Source organism: Scleropages formosus, chromosome 9 (assembly GCF_900964775.1).
Source record: "Scleropages formosus chromosome 9, fSclFor1.1, whole genome shotgun sequence".
In the NCBI taxonomy this organism is placed as follows: domain Eukaryota; kingdom Metazoa; phylum Chordata; class Actinopteri; order Osteoglossiformes; family Osteoglossidae; genus Scleropages; species Scleropages formosus.
In genome coordinates, this window is record NC_041814.1 from 24,585,019 (window position 1) to 24,612,946 (window position 27,928).

Below are 27,928 nucleotides of genomic sequence, written 5' to 3' on the forward strand. Positions count from 1 at the left end.
CATTACATTTATTTAGCAGACACTTTTCTCCAAAGCGACTTCCACTGAACTCTATGTAGTGTTATCAGCCCACACACCTTATTCACCACAGTGACTTACACTGCTAGATACACTACTTACAATGGGTCACTTATCCATGCATCAGTGGAACACAGTCTCTCTGTGTCACTCACACACTATGGGTGAACCTCAACAGCATGTCCTTGGACTGTGGGCGGAAACCAGAGCACCCAGAGGAAACCCACACAGACACGGGGAGAACATGCAAACTTCACGCAGACTGAATGGGGATCGAACCCACATCCTCTCCCACTACCCAGGCGCTCTGAAACAGCAGCGATACTTGCTGTCCCGCCCATCATCATCATCATCATCATCCTCCATTGCAAGCAGTCCGCCAGGGTCCGGTGTCTCAGGGATTTGACATTTTCAGCCAACCAACAACCCAAGCATAACATTTTGCTCTCCTCTGGCTACTCTGGGCCTGGGTGGGGTGCGCAAGGTGAAACAGAGCACTGTCCCACAGACAAAGACCTAGTGTGTGCCTTGGCTTCATACCTTTTAACAAATACCCCCGTTTGACGTTTATTAACATACACATGCGGTAACTGGAGCAGCGAGCGTCAAATTCCTTTCTAGGACTAGGTCAACAGAATATATGCTAATACAGGTGCCGAGAAAAATAAGTCTCTCCGGAGAGATGCGTGAGGAATTTGAACAATTAAGAGCTCACTGAGGAGCTCTCGTTGTGGCGATCATGTTCGTTTGGCAGCCCGTGAGTGTACAAAAAAATCAGGACAAGCGGCTATTAAAAATGAACGGATGGATTGGCGGGAAAAAGATCGCCTCTTGGTGCCTTTCAAGTGACTGACATTGAAATTCACCACAGGTATGTATTATTTTTTCAATACATTGTTCAAATCTATTCCTACACAATAGTTCTACATTATTGGTCCGGAAATCTTTAGGTGGTGCACCTCTCCAAAGTAACTTACATTGTTTACATTTATTTGTTTAGCAAATGCTTTTCTCCAAAGTGACTTCCAATGAACTCTATGTAGTGTTACTAGCCCACACACCTTGTTCACCACAGTGACTTACACTGCTGGATACACTACTTACACTGGGTCACTCATCCATACATCAGTGGAACACACACTCTCTGTCACTCACACACTATGAGTGAACCTGAACAGCATATCTTTGGAGTGTGGGAGGAAACCAGAGCACCCGGAGGAAACCCACACGGATACAGGGAGAATATGCTACCTGAATGGTGTCAGATTCTTAAAATATGTGGTATTAGTCCAGTAAAGTTTATATGTACAGCTGGCGGAACATGTGAAAGCAGCCTAAACCAAGCAGTGCCAGGAGGGACAACATCCAGCGCACTCAAAGTGTCCATGTGAATAAATGGTCTTCATTAATGGGTTCATTTTAGTGCCATACAGGTCCACCCCACACTGGTTTAAACCCTTTCCAAATATTTGCCATAACCCAGATTTATCGGTATATCCATCCAGAGGTCCATATTTCTCTACAAACATCTTAATGCTGCTGCAGCCCAACTAGACAGTATGCTGGAGCTTTTATGTGTTTTATTTAGAGCTCAGGGAAACAGAACTTGGAAGGGACAGCGCTGTTGTACCTTTGAGCAAAACACTCACCCTGAATGACTTCAACAAACATCCTAATACAAAAACATTGGAAGTGTGTAACCATCTGCTAAGTTACACATTGACAGCCATCGGGTGGGACTGATCGAGACGGAATGGTACCTTTGTAGAGCCGTACCTAAGTAAGTTTCTTCACGTTCTAGTTCACAGTGACCCCACCTCCACCTCTTTTCATTGCAGTTAGCAGGGTTTGAAAGGAAAGACTACACTGATGTCAGCATGACTATAGTTCCTGCTCTGTCACCTATCAAGGTCATTCAGTTTATAAATTTATAAATATTTTCATGGATGTACGATCACCACCTCCAACTCAACCTCTCCAAAACAGAAATTCTTCACCTCCCAGCTGGCCTGCCTTCCTGTCATGCTCTATCGATCAAACTGGACAACTCACTCCTTTCACCTAACTCCTTCGCTAAGAGTCTGGGAGTAACAATCGATGCGAGTCCGTCATTCTCTCAACATATTGAAGCCACAACCCGGTCCCGCAGATACATCCTGCATAATATTCATAGGATCCGTCCCTACCTCACTACCGACTCCGCCCAACTACTTGTCCAGGCCATGGTGACTTCCCGTCTGGACTACTGCAACTCTCTTAAGTGTGGCCTTGCTGCTAATGCCATCAAACCTCTGCAGCTTCTACAGAATGCTGCTGCACGAATTGTGTTTGATTTGCCAAAGCGGTCCCATGTATCTCCTTTACTCATCTCTCTGCACTGGCTTCCTATAGTTGCCTGAATAAAATTCAAAACCCTGGTTACTGTGTACAAATGCATCAGTAGAACTGCTCCTGGCTATTTACAGGACTTGATCAACCGGTACACCCCAGCCAGGCCTCTTCGCTCATCTACTTCTGCTCGCTTGGTGGTCCCGGGCACGAAAGGCAAAGCTCAGAGGTTCTTGGTTCTAGCTCCGTTGTGGTGGAATGACCTTCCCCTGTCACTCAGAACTGTGGAAACTCTATTTTCAAGAAGGGTCTGAAAACCCACCTTTTCCAAACCCGCTTCGCCCAAGATCTCTCCAGCTCATTTACAGTGTAACTGTTCACGCATCATTAACTCCATAAGCACCCCCAGATACAACCTTTATTCAGCCATTACTCTTGCATTGTACTTGTTCATTTGGGTATCTTATATTAAAAAATAAAAAATAAAAATTGGTGGGAGGGTATCGGGATTTGTCTATCCCATGTCTTATGCACCTACTTCAACGATGAACCTCGGTGCTGCAAGTGGTAGGTAACAAATTAGGTTTACTTGAGTCACGTGTCTGCAGCCTTGTCTCTTTCTCTCAATGTAATGCATAAATCGTACTTCTGCCGAGATGTACGTCGCTTTGGACAAAAGCGTCTGCTAAATGAATAAATGTAAATTAACAAAATGCAAAAATTAAATACATTTGTTTCCGTGCCATATACCTTCAAGAGAAAAAAATAAATAAAATTCTGTGCTTGTGAGGATTTGGTAATTTGGGCAGCTGGTAATTTAGCGGTTAGAGCTACTGCCTTTGGACCCAAAGGTCACAGGTTTGATTCCCAGCTGTAGTACCCTTGAGCAAGGTACTTACCCTAAATTGCTCCAGTAAAAATAACCCAGCAGTATAAATGGGTAAATAATTGTAAGGCACTTTAGAGAAAATCATCAGCTAAATGAATAAATGTCAATTTGGAGTTAGAGCAATTCAGAATGACAGATGATTGCCCGACCAGTAGGGGGCGACAGTAGAAAGTAAACAATGTGGGGGAGGGACTTTGGGGTTTTGGACTACTCCGCACATGGCAGCGAGTGAGCAAAGTGGCGTCGCTAAGACTTAGGACCACACCTTGGGTTTCTGATGTCTTTCCCCCCTCCTCGTGAGACCTCAGTCGCACAAGGCGTGACAGAAACCTGCACTCTTCAACATGCCGCTGCTTGCCTGGGGCCACAGGACACACCTTGTGTTCACACTTGTGTGTGTGTGTGTTGGCTCCGCGTTTGGTTCCACACACTCTTTCAGAAATTGCATTAGAATAATCCTGAAATTCCACGTCATATTTGTGTTACGAGAACATTAATCCATGAGCCATATTTAATGGGAAGGAACTCCTGCTATGCAACTGCTTTGTTAGACAATATTAACCAGCACAGTGGAAAAGAGGTGTGTGTTCACAGGAAACATTTTCAGCATTTTTACTCACTAATTCTTTACCCGCTTTAATGAAGCATGCAAACTACTTGACTGGAAGACTCCTCCCCCCCCCCCCCCCCCCCCCAACTTCAGTACTTTAGTGGCTCCTTCAGTTCTGACAGACATCGCGGGGAGGACAGCAATAATTCTCAGTCTAAACACGCCAACTCATCCTTGATATTATATTAAACTTATGATTTATACAATGTAATCATTCACAAACTAGTAATAAAAGAAAGTCAAAGAATCTACAACTTTAGTCATACAGTACATATGAAAAGAGGCCTAACGCACAAAGTATACTTTGTAAACACATTTTCAGTTAATTTGTGTTATGACCATAGTTACTTGCCAGCTTGGTTTTCAAAATCTCACTGCACCATATTTACATTGCTTGGTTTAAAGAAGGGGGGGGGATCACAGGACAGCTAGTTACAGTTAGGGGGAAAATAGGAAATACAAAACTATAAATGATAAGTGCTTGATTATAAATATGCATAGCAAATGTATGTTAATTATGCAGACCCAGCAGGATTATATTGTGTACCCTGAAAAAGATCTATTTGTTAGCTTCAAGTAGGACAGGGGAACACAAACTGTGCAGCTATATCCTCTGCAGATCTGTAACAATTTCACAGAGGCTTCATATTCATTGGCCCTTCCAAGTAATTTTATATTGAGGAATCTGTAATTCTACACCAACAACGTAACTGATCGGAAAACTATACAGTGATTGATCACAGAACAACTGTAAGATGACCCTTTGGTTCAGGAAAAAAAAAAAAAAATATATATATTATACTCAAAAAACATTCATAAGAAATTGTTACATTTATTTTACTTTTTAAGTGCCTGTGTGTCTATATATAAATTCTAAACTTGGTTCCTTACTTTGTACATAAATATATATTTAGGAAGATCTAAGAGTAGTATTACTTTTTTTCTAACAAAAACACAATGACGATAACAGCACGTCACCTGCTAGATCATACGAGTTTCTAAAACTTGGTTACATAAATAGCAAATGCATAAAAATTTCACGAAAGCCAGCTGCCCGGAACCATGGATAGAGACACCTCCACAGTACAGGCTTTGGTTCTCAGCTGGGAAAGCTTCATTTGAAGGTATGAATTCTTCCCTTATTTTTATTATGTCAATTAAGGTGGTGTCAGATGGCCCTTTGAAAATGGAGAATGAGATGAATGTTAAGGGAGGGTGAAGGGAAAGCCCTTGGCGAAGCTTTCTGTGTTCTAATGCAGTGAAGAAGAAGAACACGCGTAGGTGGGGCACGTTCACAGGAAGGAGTCGTCGGAAGGCGGCGCGTAGGAAAAGCCCAGGAAGGCATCATCTGCCTCCAAGACGCTGGCGTTCACTATGGAACGGTCCGAGGAGAAGCACACGGACCTGGGAACGGTTTCCTCCGTGAATTCCGGATCAAAGTTTGTTATATCGCACAGTGAGCTCTAGCAGAGGTGGGGAGAGGAGAAGAGAGAAGAGGGGGAGGAGGAGAAAAAAAAAAAAAAAAGCAGCACTTGATTAGTCAGAGTCAAAAAGTACAGTGGAAATGTTTCTTTAAATCTATTTGTGGAGTACTAAATTTTTTTTTTTTTTTTTTTACATGAGCAATCACAAAAACACACTTAAGAAAACAGTATCTGGTCATCTTATTATGGCAATAAGAAACTGCATTTGTCTATGAGTATTCAAAATTTTCTGAAACGCATACACTTACCACATGGGGAATAAATGGGGGTCGAATCTTCTTCTGCTCTAGGTCACCCCAGTTGACAGAAGAGAAGAAGCTGTGCGTTTTGATCTCGTTCTGAAAATGTATGAAAATGAAAGAGAACGACAATAGGGCATAATTACACACTGAAACAAAGCATGATAAGAACGGAAGCTACGACGGAACTAAGGAGGTAAACAGCAGAGTACGCGGGCCAATAATTTCATCACAATGACTCAGACGAACTATAAATATTCTGAAATGTACATGTCGACATGATCGTGGTTTCACAGAGGGAGCAATTTATTCTTAATAACCTTTTAATAAAAGCTTTTTATTATATAGAGATTAACTATGTGGGGGGTGTTAAGCTCAATATATTACTTCAGGGTGCTACCAAAAATGGTTATATAGCCTTTTAAACAATTTAAAAAAAAAAAAAAAAAAGTTAAACTTAATAATAAAAAGCCCACTAATGACATCATGGCTGGATGGAACCCTCATACCCTCTTCTTGGTGTATCAGGCCCTATAGGGAAGATGCCCCTCAAACCAGACTTCCCAGAAGTACCATGTTTACACAGTTCACTGCAAATGCTTCAGCCATTTAGAGACAAGAGCACAGAGGAGGGGTGGAGGGTTCCAGCTTCCCATGCGTATGCAGATTCTGGCTTCACTTGGTCCTCTTAATTGCTCATTTAGTGCAGCTCTTTCCTGATCCCCCCCCCCCCCCCCAACGAGTAGAAAATTACAGTTGATGACTGCAGCCCTTTGTGCGGCATCCTTAATAAACACTTCTTTTACTTCACTGACTTTGAAGAAAGCCCCCGACATTCGACGGCACATGAAGCGCTAAATGGAGCGATTAGGTCTGCAGGAACGGGCCGGAACGAACCCGGGGCCGTCGGGGGGCCTCCGCGGGCGGGAAACCGAGCGCCCCACGCAACGGAGGAGGCTGGGAAACGGCACGGGAGCGAAAGACTCACAAAGTCGTCCGCGGAGCCCAGCCTCCGGGTGCGGTCCTTCTCCAGCAGGCCTTGCAGGATGGACCAAGCCTGACTCGATGCCCCCGGCCGCATGAGCAGAGCCTTGTGCAGGATGTTGTCGTACATCTCGTGGGTGTCCCTGCTGTAGAACGGGGGCTGTTGGACAGGCAAAGATCATCAATTTCTAGCAGTTTAACAGCTTCGCAGAGCAACCGTTTTCGTTCACAAAGAGCAGAGCCAACTGTACCATGCTCAGCCGACACCACTCGTTTTACCTTAAAAAAAAAAAAAAAAAACCCCTTTCCTCCCAGTTCATTCTTACCCAATTAAACCCCTCTATGAACTGCAGGCTCCACAAGAGACTCAGACTTGGATCCCCACCAAAGGACCAAATGGCAATATAGCGCCACCCCACTGGGAGGAATTTAAGCAGTTCTTAAACCCGTCAGTCAGGTTTACCGCCGTGAGTCACAGGTTACGGAGAATCAGCACTTTTGCGCTCTGCTCGCGTCTCTGGTCCACGCACACAGGGAGCGGGAGCTTACCAGGCCATAGAGCATCTCGTAGAGGACGGAGCCAAGGCACCACCAGTCCACCGTGTTGTCGTACGGCTGCTTCCGCAAAACCTCCGGGGCCAGATACTGTCATAGGACGCGGACACGCATTCATTACGCGCGGCATTGCTCGGGGCGCGCCTGCACCCACCCAAAAGCGACACTGAAAATTCAGAGCTTGCACAATGGTGAGCGTGGGCAGAAGGGAAGGAGAAAGAGCCCTTTCAAAAAAAAAAAAAAACCCGCAAAATGTTTCGGGCCACATTAAAGGCACTCCATAATTAAAACTACTCCTAGTAAATTATAAACTTTATACCAGGACTTCAAAAAGTGAAATGTGTGCGGGGGGGGGGGAGTGAAGAGAATGACATTCCGCTCATGGAAGACGGCATTCCTGTTTCTGCATACATTACATTACCTCGGGTGTCCCGCAAAACGTGGTGGTTGTCTCGGCCAGGGAGATGCCTTCCTTGCACAAGCCGAAGTCCGTTAAGACGACGTGTCCCTTGGAGAGAGGCAGGCGGAGTGTACTTGTGAGACCCCAGCATTCCCAGCACCCCTACACAAGCCGCCTACTATCCTCGGCCCGTTAAAGGATCCTTTGTCGCTGCGGTCCAGCCGCTCGGTGCCGGCCCGATTCCTGCCAGGAAACTCTCGGTTGAATTTGTTTGTTTAAAGAGACTTCATCCAAAAAATGTGAACGAATTTATTGGAAGCGATATCTGAGGCAGAAACGATACCCCTGCAGGGACCGATTGTACGGCACATCCCCTTCGCTCCTTCCCAGGAGACCGGATATCGCTTTCCGCTTGGAAGAAACCGTTTGATTTTTGTCCGCAAGTGGGCCACTACGCGTTTTCCCTCCTCCTTCATGTCCCCCAGAAGCTCTTTTGCACAATTTTCAATAAATTGTATTTCCACCTTTCGCATACATGCCCAAAAGCATATAAAATACCGCTTCTACAGCTGCCAGTGGTACCGACCTAAAGATGTGGATTTATTCGGCTTTTGTAGTGGCGCAAAAATTGCACCTGTTTTTCCTTGTAGGACACAAAGGCAAACGTAAATCAAAAGCCCAAACCTCTCCTTGTTTGTTGGCCCAATCCTTGACTTTACTGCCCTATTTCAATTTTTCATTTCACTTTCACCATTGTATTAACTTTTATTTCTTCGAGAACAAAAATTGATAAATTTTGCAATTAGGAGTGAAATTTCCCAGAATCATAAATGCATGTTATTCCCAGGGAACTTAATTTTGCTCTCACCTATCAAATACCATCAGTTCTGGCAAAATAAATGAGGACGTAATTTCACTCGAACTCAGTATGACAGTTTTCCCAGCTGGTTTATTCTTCTCGGCAGACAAGACGACCCGCGGCGTATCTCCAGTACGCACCTTGGATTACATAACACGCGGCATAACGCGTCAGCAAGACGACTCCAACTAAATCATTATCCTCCTCGAACGGTGCTACTCAGAAACGGCAGTACCTGTTTTTCACCCACAATCATCCTGCCTACTAGAAGTAAAGAAGCGTTGCACTTACTTGATAGTCGAGCAGAATGTTTTCTGGTTTCAGATCCCTGTCAAGACACAGAATCTCTCAGTTACACAAAGTGGGACAACACCGCACAGCATCGCAATACAGGAAAAATCACAGCCGTGCACTCCCCCTTATTTTGTAACTACTTTATATAATTATGGTACGCTACTAAACATGAACCAGAACAGCACCGTGGTAACCGGTACAACTAAAAAGTAAGCGATGCTGAGTCAGAGGTCCAGTCACTCCACATTTTTCAGGATCCTGTGAAAACTCCCCGACGTACAGGGCGATGAGAAGAATGACACTGCAGGGCTAGTCTCCACTGGAAAGTTATTAATGGAGGAACCCTCTGTGTGCGAGTTAAACAGTCATAGGCCGTGAGTGGAAAACGCTGCTGGAGGAGCGTGTGGGAAAACCTGCAGACTTGACGTCGGTGACTCACGTGACCACAAAGCACATCCCATCTGGGGTGCAATTAGATCCTGCCTGGGTGAAGCAGGGGGGTGGAGAGGGGAGCATTTATAGGAAAAGTCATGCATTTACCTGTAGACAATGTTCAAGGAATGCAGATAGCCCAAAGCGCTGGCCATTTCGGCGATGTAGAACTTTGCTCTGGGTTCCGGAAAGGTGCGCTCTCTTTGCAGGTGGAAAAAGAGCTGGAGACACGTGAAGGAAAAGCCGGCTGTGAACGGCCAAGTCACATTAAAGCGGAGACGCGGACACGTTGCAAATGTACCCTGAAATACAAAGCGCAGCCTGGCTCCACTGTTGTTTTACCATCGCTATGTGTGCTTCACGTTGGCAATGATGTCTTACGGATGTTTCTCAACCACTTGTCTTACACGCCGCCCCAGAAGCGAGATGTGCAACACTTTTCATATCTCACACACACACACAACACTGCAGACATTTTCTACTCATGTAGAAATAAATAGTGCCAACGGGATGTCAGATGGGGTTTGAAAGGAAAACCGATGACCTCTGACCTCACACGCGCGCAAACCAACCAACAAACCACTGGCTTCACCGGACGAAACTGCTACAGTCGAATTTGTTTACGGGGTTGAGAAGCACGGTGCCTTTGCACAGATCGACGAACTAACCGCCTCCCGATACAGAACACGCGGTGGCGGCGCGCGTGCGGCTCAGGATCATCAATCCGCACCTTGTCAGACCAGCAAGGCAGCATGTTTTCAGCAAAAAAGGCTGCGCGTCCTCCTCGTTTTCGTTCGGAAGAAGGAAGCACCAGAGCGCAAGTAAACTTTCACAAAGCTCGACGACCGTCTTGCACCAAGCTGCCAACAGCCGTGGCCTTGCAGTCTAGCAACGCGTCTAACTACACAGGAAACCAGCGTGTGCGAGGGGGCGTCAGGGGTGATGTCACACTCGCTCTTGGTCCTCTCCTCGCGTTATTCTCGGCTTCCTTCTGCCAAGCGATTCACCGCAGTGCCGTGCGCAGGCACGAGACAACTCACTTCTCCCCCATTGACAAAGTCCAGGACAAAGTAGAGCTTGTCTGTCGTCTGGAAGGAGTAGTGCAGCCCCACCAGGAACGGATGCTTGACGTTCTTCAGCAGGACGTTGCGCTCAGCCATGATGTGCTTTTGCTGGTCAAAAAAAAAAAAAGAAAAAAAAGAATGCAAGACATGAATTAAGGAGGAATAAACTCATTCGAAAACACAGCTCACAGATGAAGTGGTTGCAACATTAAAGCCTGCCCACTTTCTGAAGGGCCATAATGTAATTATTACGTTAGACTGCAGCTTTTTTTAAGTGCATCACCGTACACCGCGGATCCATTTGAACAAAATAACACGATGAACAAATGCATAATTTAAGTCAAAGGTTTCTTTTGCTTCTGGTACGAGGTTACAACATTACCTCTCTCCTGTGTACAATCACCCTCTTTTGCAGAACTTTGATTGCATAATACTTCCCATCCAGTTTACGCTTGGCGAGGAGAACCTTTATCAAAAGAGAGACAACATTGCCAGCTTTGCACAATCATGGGGGGGTGGGGGGGGGGGGGAATCCAGCTTCTACTGTGCTGTCTGCAAATACAAGAACCGAGACCAATCTCACTTCTCAAATGGAAAAGAATATACACGAAGCGCCAGAGAAGGAAATGAGCTGAACTCCTACTGAGAACTGCACAAACCTCATGGGTCACACTGCGACACTGTTTTATAGCAAGCGCTTCCAAACGATGAAGAGGACTGGCAACTTTATAATGTATAAAATATTGCGTGCTGTGCATTGCACACTACTGAAAATGACAAGTCTTTTGCAGTTTTGGATGGGGGAATAAATGAATGAATGAATGAATACAACTGGTATCAACACCTACCTTGCCAAAACTGCCCTTCCCAATAACCTTAAGGAAGTCAAAGTCTGTGGGCTTCGCCCTGTGAACAAAACCTCTTTTAAAACAAGGAAATTGCCAAACTGAATAATTAAGGGACCTTCTGAGTAAAACAACTTCCTGTTTCTAGGGGGTAAAACCTTTAATACAGCACACAGTACAAAAGTCAGCTTGACGCCTGTAATAAATGACAGCGCGACCGTCTTTTCGGCGTAACCTTTGGAATGAAGATTTGTTTTGTGGCAGGAAGGAGTCCCGTCATTTCCACTAGCGCCTACTTGAATTTAAAATTCCAAGCCCACAAGGCCTAAAGGGAACTCTTAAAATATCTTCATACGGAAGTGGGGGTATGCATTTTTATACCCTCTAGTGAGAGAGGAAAAAAGCAAATCCATTGACAGAATTCGTCAAATGATGGACAGAACAGTTCGTTTAGAATGTGAGAACGTGACGTGAAAGTTCATGTCATGATGTCGACTTAAATATATATATTTTTTTTTTTAACTTCACGTGCTCTAATGATGCTTTTCACTGCACTACAGTTATATGATGAGAACTTTAGACCTCCAGGCCCTAGAAGAGAAGGAGCAGAACACGGCGGACGAGCAAAACAAAACGAGTGACACGGCTAAACACAGTGATTCTTTTGTGGGCATGCTGGATACACTGGGCAAAAAATGCTGGACAGGAAATAAGTTGAGCAACAAGAAAAACGCAGACTATTAAATGTGGTTATAAAAAAAAAAAAAAAGGGGGGGGGGGGGGGGGACCCCCACTTACTGAGGATTGGCAGAAGGTCCCAGGTTGATATTTCCCGAAGCAGAGCTGTTCTACAAACCAAACAAACACACATGGATTCCTCCATTCAGAAAAAGGTACAGTAAATCACCGCACCGATGCCGATAAGGCTCTTGCATAAATAGTGCTGTTCTCTAGACATTGAAACATGGTGATAAAATAAACACTGCACTGCAGATGAGATGTAAGCTTCGCCAACGTTCATTATTTACACTTTCACGATACTTTCCAAAACATTTCATAACACTTTTTTCAAAAAGACCGTACAGATGACTGGAATCTGATGATAACCTGGGTAGCACTCGTGTCACAGTGCTTGGGCTCTGTGATTGGATGTAGGTTTGATCCCCCCCTCCAGTCTGCTGTATGGAGTATACAGTCTCCCATGTTTGCGTGGGTTTCCTCCAGGTGCTCTGGTTTCCTCCCACAGTCCCAAGACAAAGTTCAGGTCGAACTAATGACTCCAAACTGCCCTGAGTGCGTATGAATGCGTGTTACGGTGCTACGCGTTCAGACAGGTGAACCACTGTAGGTAATTTAATATAGTGTATGCAGCACTGTAGGGTAAATTGTACATAGTATTCATTGTATCTGCTAAATGAATAAATGTAGATGCGATGAAAATTTGTGGCAATCCAGTGGATTGGATGTTCTTCTCGTGATCTTTTCTAAAGGGCCATGGGCCAATTTTTAACCAGCAATATGCCCTTCCTTGATAATAGAAACCGACACATTGTGTCACACTGAGTCTGTGTGTTAAGACACTTAAGTCTCCATAACCAGGACTAAAAATTGGTGTTCAAGGCCAGGGACAAACACATTCAGTGCACTTTACCATCGAACCAAACCGCATAAAGCTTAGGTAACCAAACCGTTCTAGTAAATAACCACTTGCAGAAACATATAATGTTGCCAGACCTGCAAATCAATACAGATAAAATTGGTCACAATAACTGCGTCGAGTTGCTTTCGTTCAGGTACGAAACGTCTCGAAAAGCGTTTTCCAGGCACCAACCTTGTCATCTTCATCTTCGGAGGCATCTGACAGATTCTTAGATTTGTCCATGAGAAGGAAGGCACGGACATCGGGACTGCGGGCGAGACGCGAGACAGCGATCACATGGCGGAAGCGATTATGAACAGAGCAACCAAAGGCGGTTTCCAACGCCGGCTCCTCTTCTGTTTTGCCGAATGCCCTCATGGGTGGGTCAGGAGACTGTTACGGCATTTCATTTACATGCATTCTTTTAGCTGACGCCAGAGCAACTTATAATGTTAAGATACTTACAATGATTTACCAATTTCTACAGCTGGGTTATTTTATTTTTTTTTTACTGGAGTAATTATCCTCAGGGATATTACAGCAGAAGAAGGGGTTTGAACCTGTGACCTATGAGTCCTGAGGGAGGAGCCCTAACCACTATGCTATCTGCATGGGGGCACAGCAAGTAGGGCTGCTGTCTCACAGCGCCTGGGTGGTGCAAGAGGATGTGGGTTCGATCCCCGCTCAGTCTGTATGGTGTCTGCATGTTCTCCCCATGTCTGTGTGGGGTTTCCGCTGGGTGCTCTGGTTTCCTCACACAGTCCAAAGAAATGTGGTTCAGGTTCCCCCATAGTGTGAGGAAACCAGAGAGAGTGTGTTCCACTGATGTATCGATAAGTGACCCAGTGGAAGTAGTGTATCTAGCAGCGTAAATCACCACGGTGAATAAGGTGTGTGGGCTGATAACACTACATAGAGTTCATTGGAAGTCACCTCGGAGAAAAGCATCTGCTAAATAAATAAATAAATGTAAAATGAATGTAAATCTGCTGCCCCAGATCATTTAAAACCTTCCCAAAAAGCATTTTTCTGTTAACGTTCGCTGCTCCCACGGAACGGCAGTTAATGAGATTGCTTCACCTGTGGTTTGGTGTTTACCTGCTACACACCAAATACCACCTTTATTTAGAAATTCTGCACAGTAGACCATTGCCGATGAAACCACAACTGCTCTGATACTAGGATGCTGCAGCCTGAGCAAGATGTGCAGCCTGTTTAAGAAACAGGCAACATAAAGGGATTTAGAGGCCCTTCAAAGCTGGTACTTCACCAGAACGGGGAGGGGGGACCACAGTGGGAGGATGTACTCACTGGCTGCTTAGCTGGGGATGGGAGACGAGCTTCTGGATGAATTCATGGAGTCCAGTTCTTCTCTGCTTTATAAACTCTAAAGGGGAAGAATTCAACAGGACAGGATATTTTGTCTCCAGCGTCCCCACTTCAGCTGGACAATTTCAGCACAAGAAATCTCTGCAAAAGGCGACACCATTCGTTACGCCACACCTTGACTTATCAAGCTTTCGGGCCCAGGAACCTTCATTTTCTTAGGTATCTCAGAGAATAAGGCCCTACAAAGCCGTCCCTTGCAGAAATCAAACACTTCCATAGAACTCTGAGTATTGCATTTATCTCACTTTTATTGCTTCACAGAGGCCAATAACCAAGGATTTACTTATGACTAACGCCTACAATATCTGCTTGAGTTGCTGATGAAGGATAAATCTCCAGCACCTACAAAACTCGTGTTACGTGCCAACATAAACAGCGAAAAAGAGTCCGGTCATTTGATAACAGCAACAGGAGAGCCGTAAAAGCAAACAGGATACAGAAAGCATTTAAGAATCTAATGAAAAATCCACATCTGGGGAACACCTGTAGACATTCTCTAGTCACTGGTATTCCTCTGTCTTTTTCCAAACAGGCAAATAAAAAAGTTTAAATGGTAAACATAGAATGCATTCAGAGGCAAAAAAAAAAAAAAAAGCTGGAAAATGTGATTTTAAGCAGTGAGTTTTTATATTGCCAATAATCTCATTAGTCAAGTGCACATGATCGCACTTCCCCCGAGTTAACAAATCATGGCAATTCAGTCAGAAGACTCTATTACATTTTGATTTCCTGGACTTTCTAGAAATTTTAACTTGAGGAAACAAGGATGTAAAAGAAACCGGACTCTCCCGCTGGGCACCAACCCGAAGAACGAAAATACTCGGTTCAAAGAACGTACCAGGATCAAAATTGTCCCCAAATATCCTCTTTGCAGGGATCTTCAAGTTCAGGGCAGGAAACTGCTTCCTTAACTAAAGAAAAAAGTGGAAATGCAGGAAGAGGGATTATAGAAACAGAGGTAAAGCGGCACACTTGATTTCCCATTACAGGAACTAGTGAAACCCCCCCCAGATCCTTCCAGAAATCTTACTTTCGAAAGACACCATGACTTGCTAAATTCCGTTCTTTTAAGCAGCTGCTGCCCGGCCACAACTGCCTTCATTCTCACCCACAGGAATTTCCTTCACGTGGTTGTTTTAACTAAGCCTTCAGACTTCACCCCGCACACAGTAGACGATCGCTTCGCAGGAATTCTGCACTGAACTCCCTACGGTCCTCAGAACTGCTGAATCCCTTCCAGCACACACAAAGTGTTTAGAAACCTTCCGAGTCCACTTCTGGTCTTATCCAACACTAACAACTGCACATCACGCCATCGGTCATGATAATCTTCACATCTTGACTTTCGATTCTACAAGTAGCTACGGGTAACGTGTGCCAGTAGAATCAGACAAACTGTGTTTTGCAGCAACAGCACATCAGAATCTAAAGCCCTTTCTGCGATGCGAAACGTAGTTTCGCATACCCTTAGTCATACAATCCTTTGGAGAAAGCATCTGCTAAAGAAACGAATGTAAATGTACGGTGCCTTTCGGTGAGAGCGATGCAACTATTTTTTTAAAGTATAAACTTGGGCACCAAAGCAGAGCTATAAAAAAGGCCAGACTGTTTATATGCAGGTTATAAGCTGTGATTTTAAATATGAACCAAATGCAGAAATGCAGAACTGACTTCTCAGATGTTGTTGCCTTGCATCGCTCTAGTGAGCACACGGTCTGATGTGTGCCCCCACTCAAAATTAAACTCCACAGAACGCTTGGGCCACAACCATGTACTGCCATTGGGGAAAAATCTGCTGTGTGCGCGTTTCTCTGTGTGCTGAAATTTAAATTATAGAAAAAGAAAGTTGGCAATATGAGGCAAAGCAAAATGAAATTCAGTTTCAATGAAAAGGTCAGATAAAATCTTCCAGCCATCGGAGATTTCCTCGATCTGAGCTGCTCACGTGTAGAGCGAGAGACGTGCTTTGCTGCTTCTGCCGCAGCACAACAACGTTATAAGAGCAGGAGAGAAGAGAGGGTCTTGGTCCTCAACGCTACGGAACCCTCTGGGCTTTGAACCCAGCGGACTCCCACCCCAAACCCTGCACCTGAACTACACATCAGTTTTGTTACGATGAGTGGCGCGTGACCACAGAAATTATTCTCTCTGAAATCTATAGAGTGACATGCTCAAGTTTTAACACTGCTGTGGTATTACCCAACTTCATAAACTCATGTAGAATATTCCATGTTGGAAAGTTGAGGTTTCTCTCCTCCTTCCACATACCAAAAAAAAAAAAAAAAGACAACATCCAGGTTCATTTGTAATGTGAATCACAAGGTCAGAACCAACAGTTTATAATCATGTGACATCTGTACGTTTTCTAAGTTGCCATAGCAACGATTGCCGTCCGCTCGGACTTCACTTACCGTGTTGTACAGTTTATCGAATTCTGCATATCTCCTGAAGACAAACCACTCGTGTCTTCCAACGCTGACCATCACTTTGTAAACCTAACCAAAAAAAAAATAAAAATTTGTGTAGCCTTTCTTAACATGCTGAAAGTGCAGTATTTCTCATTCTTAATTTAGCTTTAAAAAAAACACTGGGAAAACACAGCTGAAGGTTCTTAGGTTATTTTAAAGCTAGGTCACATAATATGGCAACTGTATACAACGAGACAGATTAACAGGCTTTGTTTTCACTACACACATTATGTGGTTTTGCTGCTTTTTAAGAAGAAGGTGGAGAACCAAGCGACAGCACCCAGCAAGGACACACTGAAGGTACTCACAGTGTAGCGCTTATTCCTGTCCCTCTGTTCATTGTAGCAGGGGATGCTGACGTTGGGGTAACGGGACCGCTCCTCCATTTTTTTTTTGGGGGGGGGGGGGGGGCGGCGGAGAGGGTGGACTGAAAGACAGCAGTGTCTCTGTCCAAAGTGAAGGTGTCAATAGTTGTTGAGTGTGGGACTCTGTCCTCTTCGGTGAAGTGGCCTGATAGGCGTTATCCAATGGGGGGGGGGGGGGGGGATAAAAAATTTTTGCAGGGTGGGAATCCTTTTACTCTCAGATGGAGTCACTTGGTGGGTAGAAATCTTTGTCCTCTTGGCAGCAGTCCGTCCACTGAGATACAGCCACTACCCGCTGGGCAAGAGTCCCTGTCCGCTCAGGTACGGTCACCGTCCACAGGGCAGGAGTCCTTGTCCTCTTGTGTGAAGTTGCACTTGAGTTCCAGTCCACCGGGCTAACTCCTCAGCAGCCGTCAGTATGAGGACGCCGGTCACGGACACAGCGGGCAACCTCCACCATGGCACCCTGCTGCAGCGGAGAAAAAGGTTCAGGTCAAAAACCATACTGCATCCCCCCCCCGGTGTTAGACCGGCATTAACGGCACGTCGGCGCCGAAGCCTCGTCGGCATCCGCTGTCCCGTGGCATCTTTGCATCTATTCACCCCACGCTTGTGACGGGCGCAGAGACTGAGCGGACAGGTCTTTTCAAAACACCTTCTGACCTCCTTTGAGGCACGAAACAAGCTGACCAGGTGCAGCTGTGATTCAGCAGACCTCCTAACATCCCCTGCTGGATGGACATGCAGATGTAATCAAGAGGAATAAAACACACATGGGAATTTCAGCAGATGATGTGAAACTAAAAATCATAAGTGTCACGTAAAAGAAGAACTAACCATGCGGGGGGGGGGGCTCTAAATTGCAATATTACACACCCTTGCTAAAAATCATGTCTGATAGCCCTGTTTTGGTGTGGGTGTGTGTGGTCGATACCAGTTTCCACTCCAAGCCTCAGGAGCTCATCCATCGTGGTGGGTCATCCAGCTCCATGACCCAAAGGTCTTAAATTGAAGACTCCACCATACAAACATTGTATAGGCACACAGAAGAAGAAGAAAAGGCAGGGGGGAGGACTGTAAATAAGTTACCCACATTTTAGGAGGTGTATTTTTAACACTGCAGGGGGGGAAGCAGACTCTTTTCTCCATTAATAAACAAATTCTAGTGAAGCTGTAGATGATGACATGACAATAACTATAATTATAACAAGCATAGTATAGCTATCAATAATAATAACCAGGGACAGCTGGTACCGCAGTGCCACCATTGGACCCAAAGATCACTAGTTTGAATCCAACTTCTAGCTGTAAAACCCCTGGTACCAAGGTACTCGAGATCCTAAATTGCTCCGGTAAAAATTACCCAGCTATTCAATAATTGTAAATTCCTTTAGAGAAAAATGTCAGCAAAATTAATGAATACAATAGTAACTAAACCTGGGGAAATCTTGCACCAGGCATCAGTTCCTCACCCAAACAGAGTCAAATGATGACTGCAACTCACAGAAAGTGCTCCTTTCTCAACCATAAAAGCTCCTATCAATTTCCTCAGGGTTCATCTGCAGGCCTTGAACACACCGAGCGAGGAGGGTGTCAAACCTCATTGTGAAAACCGACTAAAAGTGCGATGAGTGAAAAGCAGTGATTGCAGGCCACTTGTGCTAAGCAGGTGTGCCTTCAATTAAGGTCAAAGGAAAGCATCATCGACCCCCTTGTTCATCTTCTTCCCCGATCAGAGACCGGTATTCTAGAGCGCATCCCCCGAGCGCTTCACGAGTCAGCCTCATGGCTTTAGACGACCGACAGCATCGGTACCGCGGTAATAGCACATCTCCCCTACCCGCAGTTTGGCCGTGTTTTGTATGCCCGTGCCTGTGCCTTTCAGCCTTCATCAACCACAGGGACAACACTGGCCAAAAGCCCAAGGCTCCGAATCATTTTCATTGAAGCGGACCGACCCCCCGGTGAGCTAAACAATACTTCTCACGTCGTCGGTGATGAGAATGTGGCCCTACCCGCTCCGCCGCATTCAACATTCATTGTAGGTCAGGATCAAACGGGAAGACGAGTTTTAAAAATGCAAGTCGTTTTAGTCAGGAAAGCGAAATTTAAAAAATAATAATAATAAAAAAAAAAAGTCGGAAGTCCTACTTTTTCGAGCTACAAGAGGATCGCTCTGCGGCAGAACCGCGCCTTTCTCCTCCGCGCAGAAGGCGCGGACTTCGCCGTGCTCGGACAGAGCCGAGCCTCGTCCCATTTGGCACGGTGCCGCCGCCCCCAGCTTCGCCGCGCCGCTTTGCTCCCACTTGTACAAATACTTGGCGAGGCCAGAAAGGAGGCTCCTGCTGGGCTATTTAAAATGTCCCAGTGCGCACTCGAGGCCAAGCACTGAAGCCGGCGGGCAATCGTTAATGCACTTTTCACTTCCACGTTACATGATTCAAAAGTTAGAAGGAAAAAAAGGCATCCTAATGCCACTCGAAAGTACACGTTATTGCATAAAAACAATAACAAAGGCATTATTGCCTCGTTATAATGGTTAGACTATGCGAACGACTGAATGAGCTGGCAAGCAAACTGACAGCATTCCTCTTTTTAATGGGGCGACGGTTCAATGGTCATTTCAGCCTTCCCGGGGTATAACCAATACACACACACACACACACACACACACACACACACTCTCTTTGGGCATACTTTAAGCTGCTAACGCTTAACCAAACCACAAAGCTTATTCGAGAATGACCTTGGCTTTCCCCAGATTCAACCCCCCCGGACCATGTGGTCCAGTATTGCTCACTTGACATGTAAAAGGGAGTGAAATCCCAGGTGTCTGTGCAGAGCGCAGCGCTGGGTTCGTCATCATCTAGACGACAGCAGGAAGCCCACTAGTTACACCTGCTGCCTTTGGGCTCCCAGTTTGCAGGTTCAAATCCCACACCCTACTGAGGCACCCTTCAACACAGTACTTACCCTTAACTGCTGCAGTAAAAACTACCCAGCTGTATGAATCGGTAAATACTTGTAGGTGGTTTATGCTAAATGAATAAACAATCTCTCACCGATAAACGGGACGGTCCACCACACCGATGCCGTACACGGAGGCGTGCAGTTCCGCAGTGCGTGTTCCAGCTGTCCAGGCAGCGGTGAGAGTTGCCAGTAAAGACAGTAGGTTGAATCAGGTAACCCTCTGCCTACCTGGAATAAAAACCTCCAAGACTCAGCCCTCCAGGACCCTACCTTAAATAGCCTTGGTCTACAAACCAACCAACGTCTACGGCCGCTTGTCCCGAGCGGGGTCGCGGTGAGCCGGAGCCTAGCCCGGCAACACGGGGCTGGAGGGGACACACCCAGGATGGGACACCGGTCTGTCACAAGGCATCCCAAACAGGACTCGAACCCCAGACCCGCCACACAGCGGGCAGCGGCCAAACCTGCCACACCCCTTGGTCTCCCATTATTATTAATGACGAGTTAACTGACCCCTTTCTCCCACGTAGACACACTATACTAACCTACCGACTATCAATCGTCACCTATTCACGGCAGAGCAACGTAACGCACTCCACTCACACATACACACACCGTGGGTAACTTAGCTTCACTAATTCACCGAAACACCTCTTTGGACCGGGGGACAAAAGCGTAGTACTTGGAAGAGAGGCGACTCCGACGTGCGGAGAACACGCGAACTCCACGCAGACGTCGGACTTGAAGCCGCGTCCGAACCCACAGCCCAGGAGGGTCGGTGCACCGCCATGCAGCCTGCGGTAATCTCACATCTTCTCATTATTCCAGCACTTTCCACTTTGATGGTGAGGAGTAGGGTTGTCCAGGGTGTCAAGCACCCAGGGGATGAATCCTGCCACATAGAACGATCAGATTCTTTTTGGCAGCGATCATATAGAAGAAACGAATTTCAGAGAAATCTGAAAATAATGTCTATTTGTATTGTATCGTATCTTATGGTTTTGGGGCTCCCAGGTGTGGTTAACTGGTTGAAAAATAAGTGACGGGGGAGAAAGGGGCTGTTTTCTGCAAAGGGTTATATAACAACACACCACCATACTGACATGCCCCCCGGAGCATAGAGTTCACTGACAGGCCACTCACTTTGACTTTCCCAATTCGTACATCTTTGTTTCCAGTCCTCGCAAAACAATGACCATTGTCCCGAGTCGCTGCCGAGTTCCTCCTTCACCATCTCACTTCCTCTCGGAAAGGGGCACAGAGACCTCCTTCCCTTTTGCAAACCATATCTGAAAAGTCCCTCCTCTGGTACACCTTACTGCGGTTCGCTTCGTTTTTCGCCGGCCTGCTGCAGCGCCTCGAACCTCCTCGCATGCGGTCAAGAGCAAAGAGGCGCAAAGATTCACGCAAGAAGCATCACTAACATTAAGACCCAGTTAAAAATTAGTATTCTCCTAACAGTCACGAAGAATGCGCTGGCTCTTACACCCGAGGGACAGGTAGTGTTGTGGTTACACCTCCTGATGTGGGCTTGAAGGACCCAGGTTCGAATCCTGCCCCCCCCCCCGGTTGTACCATAACCCAGAATTGTTCCCATATCATCACCTACCTGTATAAATGGGTAATTCCAACATTACTGAGCAAGAGTCCACTCACGTGATTTTTTTGAGGTAAGGGAAGGTACACATGTGCATTGGGGACAGGAAACACTGCTCACCTGAACTAGACACAGGGAGTTGGATTCAAACCCAAACTGGAAACCATTGCCTGGCAGATGCGTTACCTGCTGCGTCACAGAGTTAAAGAGCACAGAAAAGTTAGCAGCTTAACATTATAATTCAGTCTGGGGAGAAGCAATCAATCAAATAATAGCTAAGATGTGACTACTGAATCCATGTCAACAGTAAAACGAATGAGGCGGAGAACCAACCAAGGGAAACGGAAACCATCCTGGCCACACAATAAGAAAAATGGAAGCAATACATTTACATTTATTACTTTAGCAGTCACTTTTCTCCAAAGCGACTTATAACGTTAAGCTACCTAAATGTCATTCAAGATACGCAGGACAAGATGTTACACCCCACGAGATCATTACATATTACAAGAGCTGTACACAAGGACCCCCGTCTAACCAACCTCACCATGAAGGCACGGAGAACAACACCCATCCATCATTGCCAACATACATCTCTATAACGCAAGAGCACGAAGCTTCACTTCCTTCCCTAACCAACACAACCACAGGGTACCAACATGGGTATATCCTTGCGGCTGTCAAGTGGGCAAAATTATTCCATCTTTTATACAGCGGGTAAGTACCTTGCTGAAGGCTACTACAGCTGGAGGTGGGATTTGAACCTATGACCTTTGGGTCCAAAGGCAGCAGCTCTAACCACTATTCTACCAGCTGTCCCTGTGTTGCGGTTCTTGACTTATGGCTGCATTCCAACGACCTTCTCCTTAGTCAACGATTCCCTCTATAATGTACGTGAACTGTAAGGATATATAAACAGTTAACATATGTGAACGTTACAATGTATAATAAAGCTTTTACATATTCATGTTAAAATACTAGAGAACAAAGACAAATATGGTACACTTTCATACAGCACAAACTTTCACTTGTAAATCTGGTTTCTTTTGTGTACCAGCACGATACTCACATTTTCACTTGCTAGCAATTCATGTATTCTTCAGCCTTTGAAATTTTTTTTTTTTTGTTTTCCTCTCCGCCGTTGCCAGCTGCTTACTCTATTGTTAATTATGTAACTGTAATTCTGCAGTATTTTCAGGCATTTCCTTTATGTCCTCTATGTTCGGTACTACGCGTCACCCTGTTGAGATGCATTTTAGTACTTTTGGGGCAAAAAAAAATGTATTATTTCCCACCTCCTCACGGTCCTCAATGAATTCTTGAGGATTCACCCATCCGAGGGCCCTGGATTCCATTAGAGGGGGATGAATACCTCAACAGCAAGTCAAACTGTGTGCGTTTACACTATCAAACATTGTTTTCTTTTGCTTCACCTTTTCACTGTAGAACGGCAGCGATACGGCTCCGGAGCACCGACTTTCCACAGGAATCGGGCTACGCGATCGGCGATACGAGGGCAACGGCCGACACCCGGCCGGCACCCTTCCCCTTCATTTGCGGAACGCGAGACAAAACACGCGAGTGCCGTCATGCTCGGAAAAATAAGCCTGGGGGACGAGCGGAGCGAAGTTTCCAAAACAGACCGAGAACGCGTTAGTGGAAAAACTAAGAAACGTCTGCCCTTCGGGGAAAAGAAACGCGGACAAAAGGAGCGCGAGCAAACAGCCGGACAAGGCGCCGTTTATACAACCTGGACGGTAGAGAAGAGTCCATTTCAAAGTAACCGACGCTCCAAAACCAAACAAGATTCGCCTCGAGAGAGGAAAAACACAGCCTTTTCACCTGCGGCCGCTGGCTGCCGGGAGTCTGGGGTGGATCACGAGCCCCGCATCCGCAAACGAAGCCCAGCAGGCCACCCCCCTCCAAAAAAGCCCCGGGGGTACAAGCGTCCCACGCCGAGCCGAGCAGCGCTCGGCAGCCCCTGCGGTTGCGACCTTGGAAACGAAGCCGTTAGGAATGAAGTCGCCCGCGGAGCCGAGATCCCTCCTTCCACAGCGCGGCCTCTAAGGAAGACCCCGCATGAAGGGATGACGCCCGTGACAGCAGCGCGATGAGTGAGTCAATACAGGTGGCTTTTGACCTACAAGTGTTTTCCACTTCTCAGTTGCTTACCTAATGGCATAAGTTTGCAGTATCTGAGACATGTATTTTTTTTTTTTTTTTTTAAAAACGTGTACTGGAAAAAAAATCATGGGGAGCAAGGCGGCGCGGCAGGGTTGGACCACAGTCCTGCTCTCTGGCGGGTCTGCGGTTCAAGTCCCGCTTGGGGTACCTTGCGACGGACTGGTGTCCCGTCCCGGGTGCGTCCCCTCCCTCTCCAGCCTTACGCCCTGCGTTGCCGGGTTAAGCTCTGGTTCGCTGCTTGGGACAAGTGGTTTCAGACAGCGTGTTGTGTGAAAAAAGCATCATTTTTTGATCTGTACTAATGAGTTACATTCACGTGTAGTTAAGGAGAAATCCGCTCTGTGGTGTGCCTTAACCGCCGATCAAGGCAAGGTTTCAACTTCGCTTCGACATCATTTTGGTTAAAGGACAAAAAAAAAAAAAAAAATTAAAATTTGAGTTTCCAGTCTGGGACACTTTCAGGAAGAGGAAGTCACAGCAGAGATGTCTGGTGGAAATGGGAAAGGGGGGGGATGTTTGAATTAACATGTCGGTATATGAGGACAAACCACTAAAGACCAGGCACATCTTCTTGCGCTTTAGCCGAGCATAGTCTTCCCGTAGTCCAAAGACGCAGTGTTCAGATGGATTGCTGACTCTCAAGTCACCTGTTTTGTGTGTGTGCGTCTGACAGAAAGTGTTTACTGATGTATGGACGAGTGATTCACTGCAAGTAGTGTATCTAGCAGCGTAAGTCACCTTGTCCCTGTAAACATCTGCAGACATAGTGAAATGACTACAGCTGAAGTCAGGCTCTGTAAGTAAAATCGATGACGGGTTTTAAAAAAAAAAAAAAAAAAAAAAAAAAAGTCAATAATGGAGGCTGGTAACACTACATAGTGTTCATTGGGAGTCGCTTTGGAGAAAAGCGTCTCCTAAATTAATAAATGTAAATGCTTGTCACATGCAGGGTCATGGCGGTGTGGAGCCTGTCCCGGAAGCTCCGGCACGGGGCAGGGTACATCCTCGACGGCACCTCCGTCCTTCGCCGGGCCATCGCACACGCTCGTTCGCTCACCCTGTTACACACTAAGGGCAACAGTCACTTGTTCACCCGAAACACAAGTTTGTCGTGTGTGGAAGGGAACAGGAGCGCCCGCCCGCCCCCCCCCCACAAACAGAACTGAATTCAAACCCACCAGGTCTGAAGCCACTGGATCTTAATCCCACACTTCCGAGCTCCAGCGCTACCCGCTGTGCCGTCGCGTCACCCTTTTCTCTGTAGTATTAATCAGTTAATCTTTTGATACTTTCTCAACTTTAGATGTGTATTGTATGGCGCTCCTGTGCGCTTATATTGCTCGGTACACCTGGACTAAAATTGAAATAAGCGCTACGTTGTCGCAAAGACAGTTTTTGATTAAGCAAAGCTACGTATATTGTGCCGCGCGCCTAACGTGTAAATTGGCCACAGAATGAGTAGAAAGTGCTAAGAGGGATCCCGCAGTTTTGCATGTAGTCACTCTGAGAGGTGTGTGGTATTTACCCCGGTCATTTATTAGTGTATTCCATGTTTACAGCGAGTGTGCCTTTCTCCTGCGTTTTGCAGGAGTGCGATTGTCGAGCAGCTTATGTTTCTAGGCAGAAGCTACCAGGGGTTCTGAAATGACCTGTCTGCCTTAGTAGTGGTGGTGGCAGCCCCCCCCCCCCACCCTATTCTTTTTTTTTTTTTGCACATGCCAAGCTTGTTTCTAATGTGGGTCCTAAACACAGAATGTGGACCTCTGCGTTTCTGAAGATTCCCCCTTCTGCGTGATGAGCACCCGGAGAAAACCCACACAGAATGGGGAGAATATGCAAACTCCACACAGACTGGGCAGGAATCGAACCCGCATCCTCTCGCACCACCGACACCGTGACACAGCAACGCTACTTCCTGCGCGTCCATGGAAGAAACACCCCATAAGAAATAAGAATGTATAATAAAATAAGTAACTGTATTTCCAATACAAAACCTCAGATGTCTTCCAAGCTCCAGAAGTTATTAGGCCTCTATCATTGACTTTAAGAAAAGAAAAGAAAAAAATCCCTCATTACCCAACACGTTGATTTTACTTACACAGCTGCACTTCAGCTGCAGTCATTTTCACTCCGTCCGCAGATGTTTACAGGTACTTGACCCTGAAGCATCTGGGTCACGGGTCCACATTCGAATCACTGCACTGCTGCTACTACTACTGTAGGCTACCGGACACAGAGCGAGCATAAACGAGCCAAATCCCTCCATTATTCTGTGCCTTAAAATTTAACCTACTGCTGCTTGGAGGCATTTGTATTACAGTAAATACAATGTCAACATCAGCACACATCAGCAGTCCTGTAAGGGGTTTTAAGAGGGAAAAAATACATAAATAAAACTATATAAAGCCCATTACTGACAGCGACAGCACATCCATCAATTATAAACAGAATGTTACAAATTGTATTGAACAAACTGCAGTGGTACTGTGATGCTTTAGGTGAATTTTAAAGGTAGAGTATGGGTAGAGCTGGTGCTTTTGGACCTAAAAGGTCCCAGGTTTCATCCCCACCTCTCGCTATAGGACCCTTGCTAAGGTACTTACCCTAAATTGCTCTAGTAAATTTACCCAGCTGTACAAAAGGGTAAATAATTTTAGGTAGATTAACTGTAAGCCACTTTGGAAAAGAGTGTGAGATAAATGTAAAGGACCTGCATTATATCAAAAGTGTATTTTTCCATTAGTAATTATTTCCAAGATTCTCCAACAAGATACCTGCCCCTCATAAACTGACATTCTGGGTACAAAGAACAGGGTAATGGAAATAACAGAACTGTTTCAGGAAAGACAAAGGAAGCCCCTTAAATTAAAATCTGGAACCAGTTAATAGAGTTTTCCAATGTACAAACATACTTCAAATACAAACATCTGTCCTCAAATATCTGTCCTTTTGTCATTAAATTCAGTCATTTCAGCCAAGTTCTCAACTTCATTGCTGACAGATCAGTGTCTCCAGACTGAGAAGTCAAATATGAACATAATAATATTATTATTATTAATAATAACAACAATAATAATTATTATTATTATTCCCCCAGTCTAGTCCACCTTCTCAAGACGGGGAAAATCTTATCTGTGCGTCGCTTTTAGTTTATAAAAGTCACTCAAGTGGCACAAATGAAATATATAAACCCCCAGATGAAGACTTCCGACAGAAGTTTCAGTTCAGAAGTTAAGCTTAATTTTTTTATCCATAACACATACATTATATATATACACACACGTATATATATAATATATTTTCTGTTAATTACTACCAGCTGTACAGTCAGGGTTGTCAGCCACGCCATGGCATGATGAGGTTATATAATTCTCCACATTCTCCGCACTTTGCCCGCAGAAAGTTTCTCCAACTTGCGATTAAGACAAAAAGTCCGAGGGAAAAACGCTCCCAGCCGAGCGAACCGGTGCGCGAACCGCGCAAATGCCGTTTTTTTTCCCCCTTTTCTGGCGACACAATCATGTCTCTTAGACAAGACGCGCGTTCCGAACAGCTCCTCGGCACAACACGCTCCAAAGGCGAACTTCAAGCAAAGAAGGCGAAAGGTCACCGAAAAGTGGAATATAATGGGATATAAAGCAAAGCGACTCACCCGGCGTCCGCCTGCTGTCTCGCGGAGACTCGCCGCGAGACCGAGTTAAAACGCGTAAACGAAAAGCGAAAACGCACCTTGTGTGTTACGTGCGCGCGTTCGTCATCCAGCCCACTGTACTGACGTGTCGAAAGAAGGGTGAAGAACGAAAGAACGTTAATTCGACACGGGCGAAATTCGAATTCCACCGTGTTTGACTGCAGTGCGCCAACAATAATAAATTAAAAAAAATAATAATAATAAACAAAACAAAGTGTCTTACGGAAAGATCTCGCCATTCGCTGCGCACTGGAGAGCCGAGCCAGGAAACATTATAAAGTTCCGATGCAATTAGTCACGGGACCGCGCGCTCCGACGCTATGAAAACAGAGGGCGTGGAGCGACGAGGAAACGGCGGCCTCTAGCGGCCATCATGTACAATGCAGCACGCATCCTGCTTTTCGCTGTAGGGACTGCGCTCAGACGCCGCAAAACACCGATGGCGCGGAACAGAAATAAAACAGCGGCCTCCAGCGGCCACTGTGACCAGCGCAGCACATTGTATACAGTTGAGGCTTGCGCTCCGACACCATAGGATGAAAATACAGAAGTGCAATAGATGGAGAGAAAGCGACCTCTGGCGGTCGTGCTGTGTAATAGCGAATATTTTCTCTACTTTTTTAC

At 45.7% G+C, this 27,928-nt stretch overlaps 1 protein-coding gene across 4 annotated transcripts; it reads right to left on the reverse strand.

The window, feature by feature from the left end:
* Positions 1–3,929: 3,929 nt before the first annotated feature.
* sgk3 (serum/glucocorticoid regulated kinase family member 3) lies at positions 3,930–27,615 on the reverse strand. 4 transcript variants are annotated; one of them, XM_029254772.1, is made up of 17 exons: positions 27,528–27,615; positions 16,806–17,331; positions 16,441–16,524; positions 14,868–14,940; positions 13,952–14,027; positions 12,833–12,908; positions 11,800–11,849; positions 11,005–11,062; positions 10,539–10,622; positions 10,133–10,264; positions 9,201–9,313; positions 8,658–8,694; positions 7,529–7,615; positions 7,102–7,197; positions 6,557–6,712; positions 5,578–5,667; positions 3,930–5,308 (listed from the first exon to the last, which is right to left on the reverse strand). In XM_029254772.1, exons 2-17 carry the CDS (start codon positions 16,881–16,883, stop codon positions 5,138–5,140), a joined length of 1,461 nt encoding a protein of 486 aa, XP_029110605.1. In that variant the 5' UTR covers positions 16,884–17,331; positions 27,528–27,615; the 3' UTR covers positions 3,930–5,137. The 4 variants fall into 4 exon arrangements, with proteins under 4 accessions (XP_029110605.1, XP_029110604.1, XP_018609749.1 ...); XM_029254771.1 differs by having other exon boundaries at positions 27,343–27,615; XM_018754233.2 differs by lacking the exon at positions 27,528–27,615 and adding an exon at positions 27,266–27,334.
* Between the last annotated feature and the right edge of the window lie 313 nt (positions 27,616–27,928).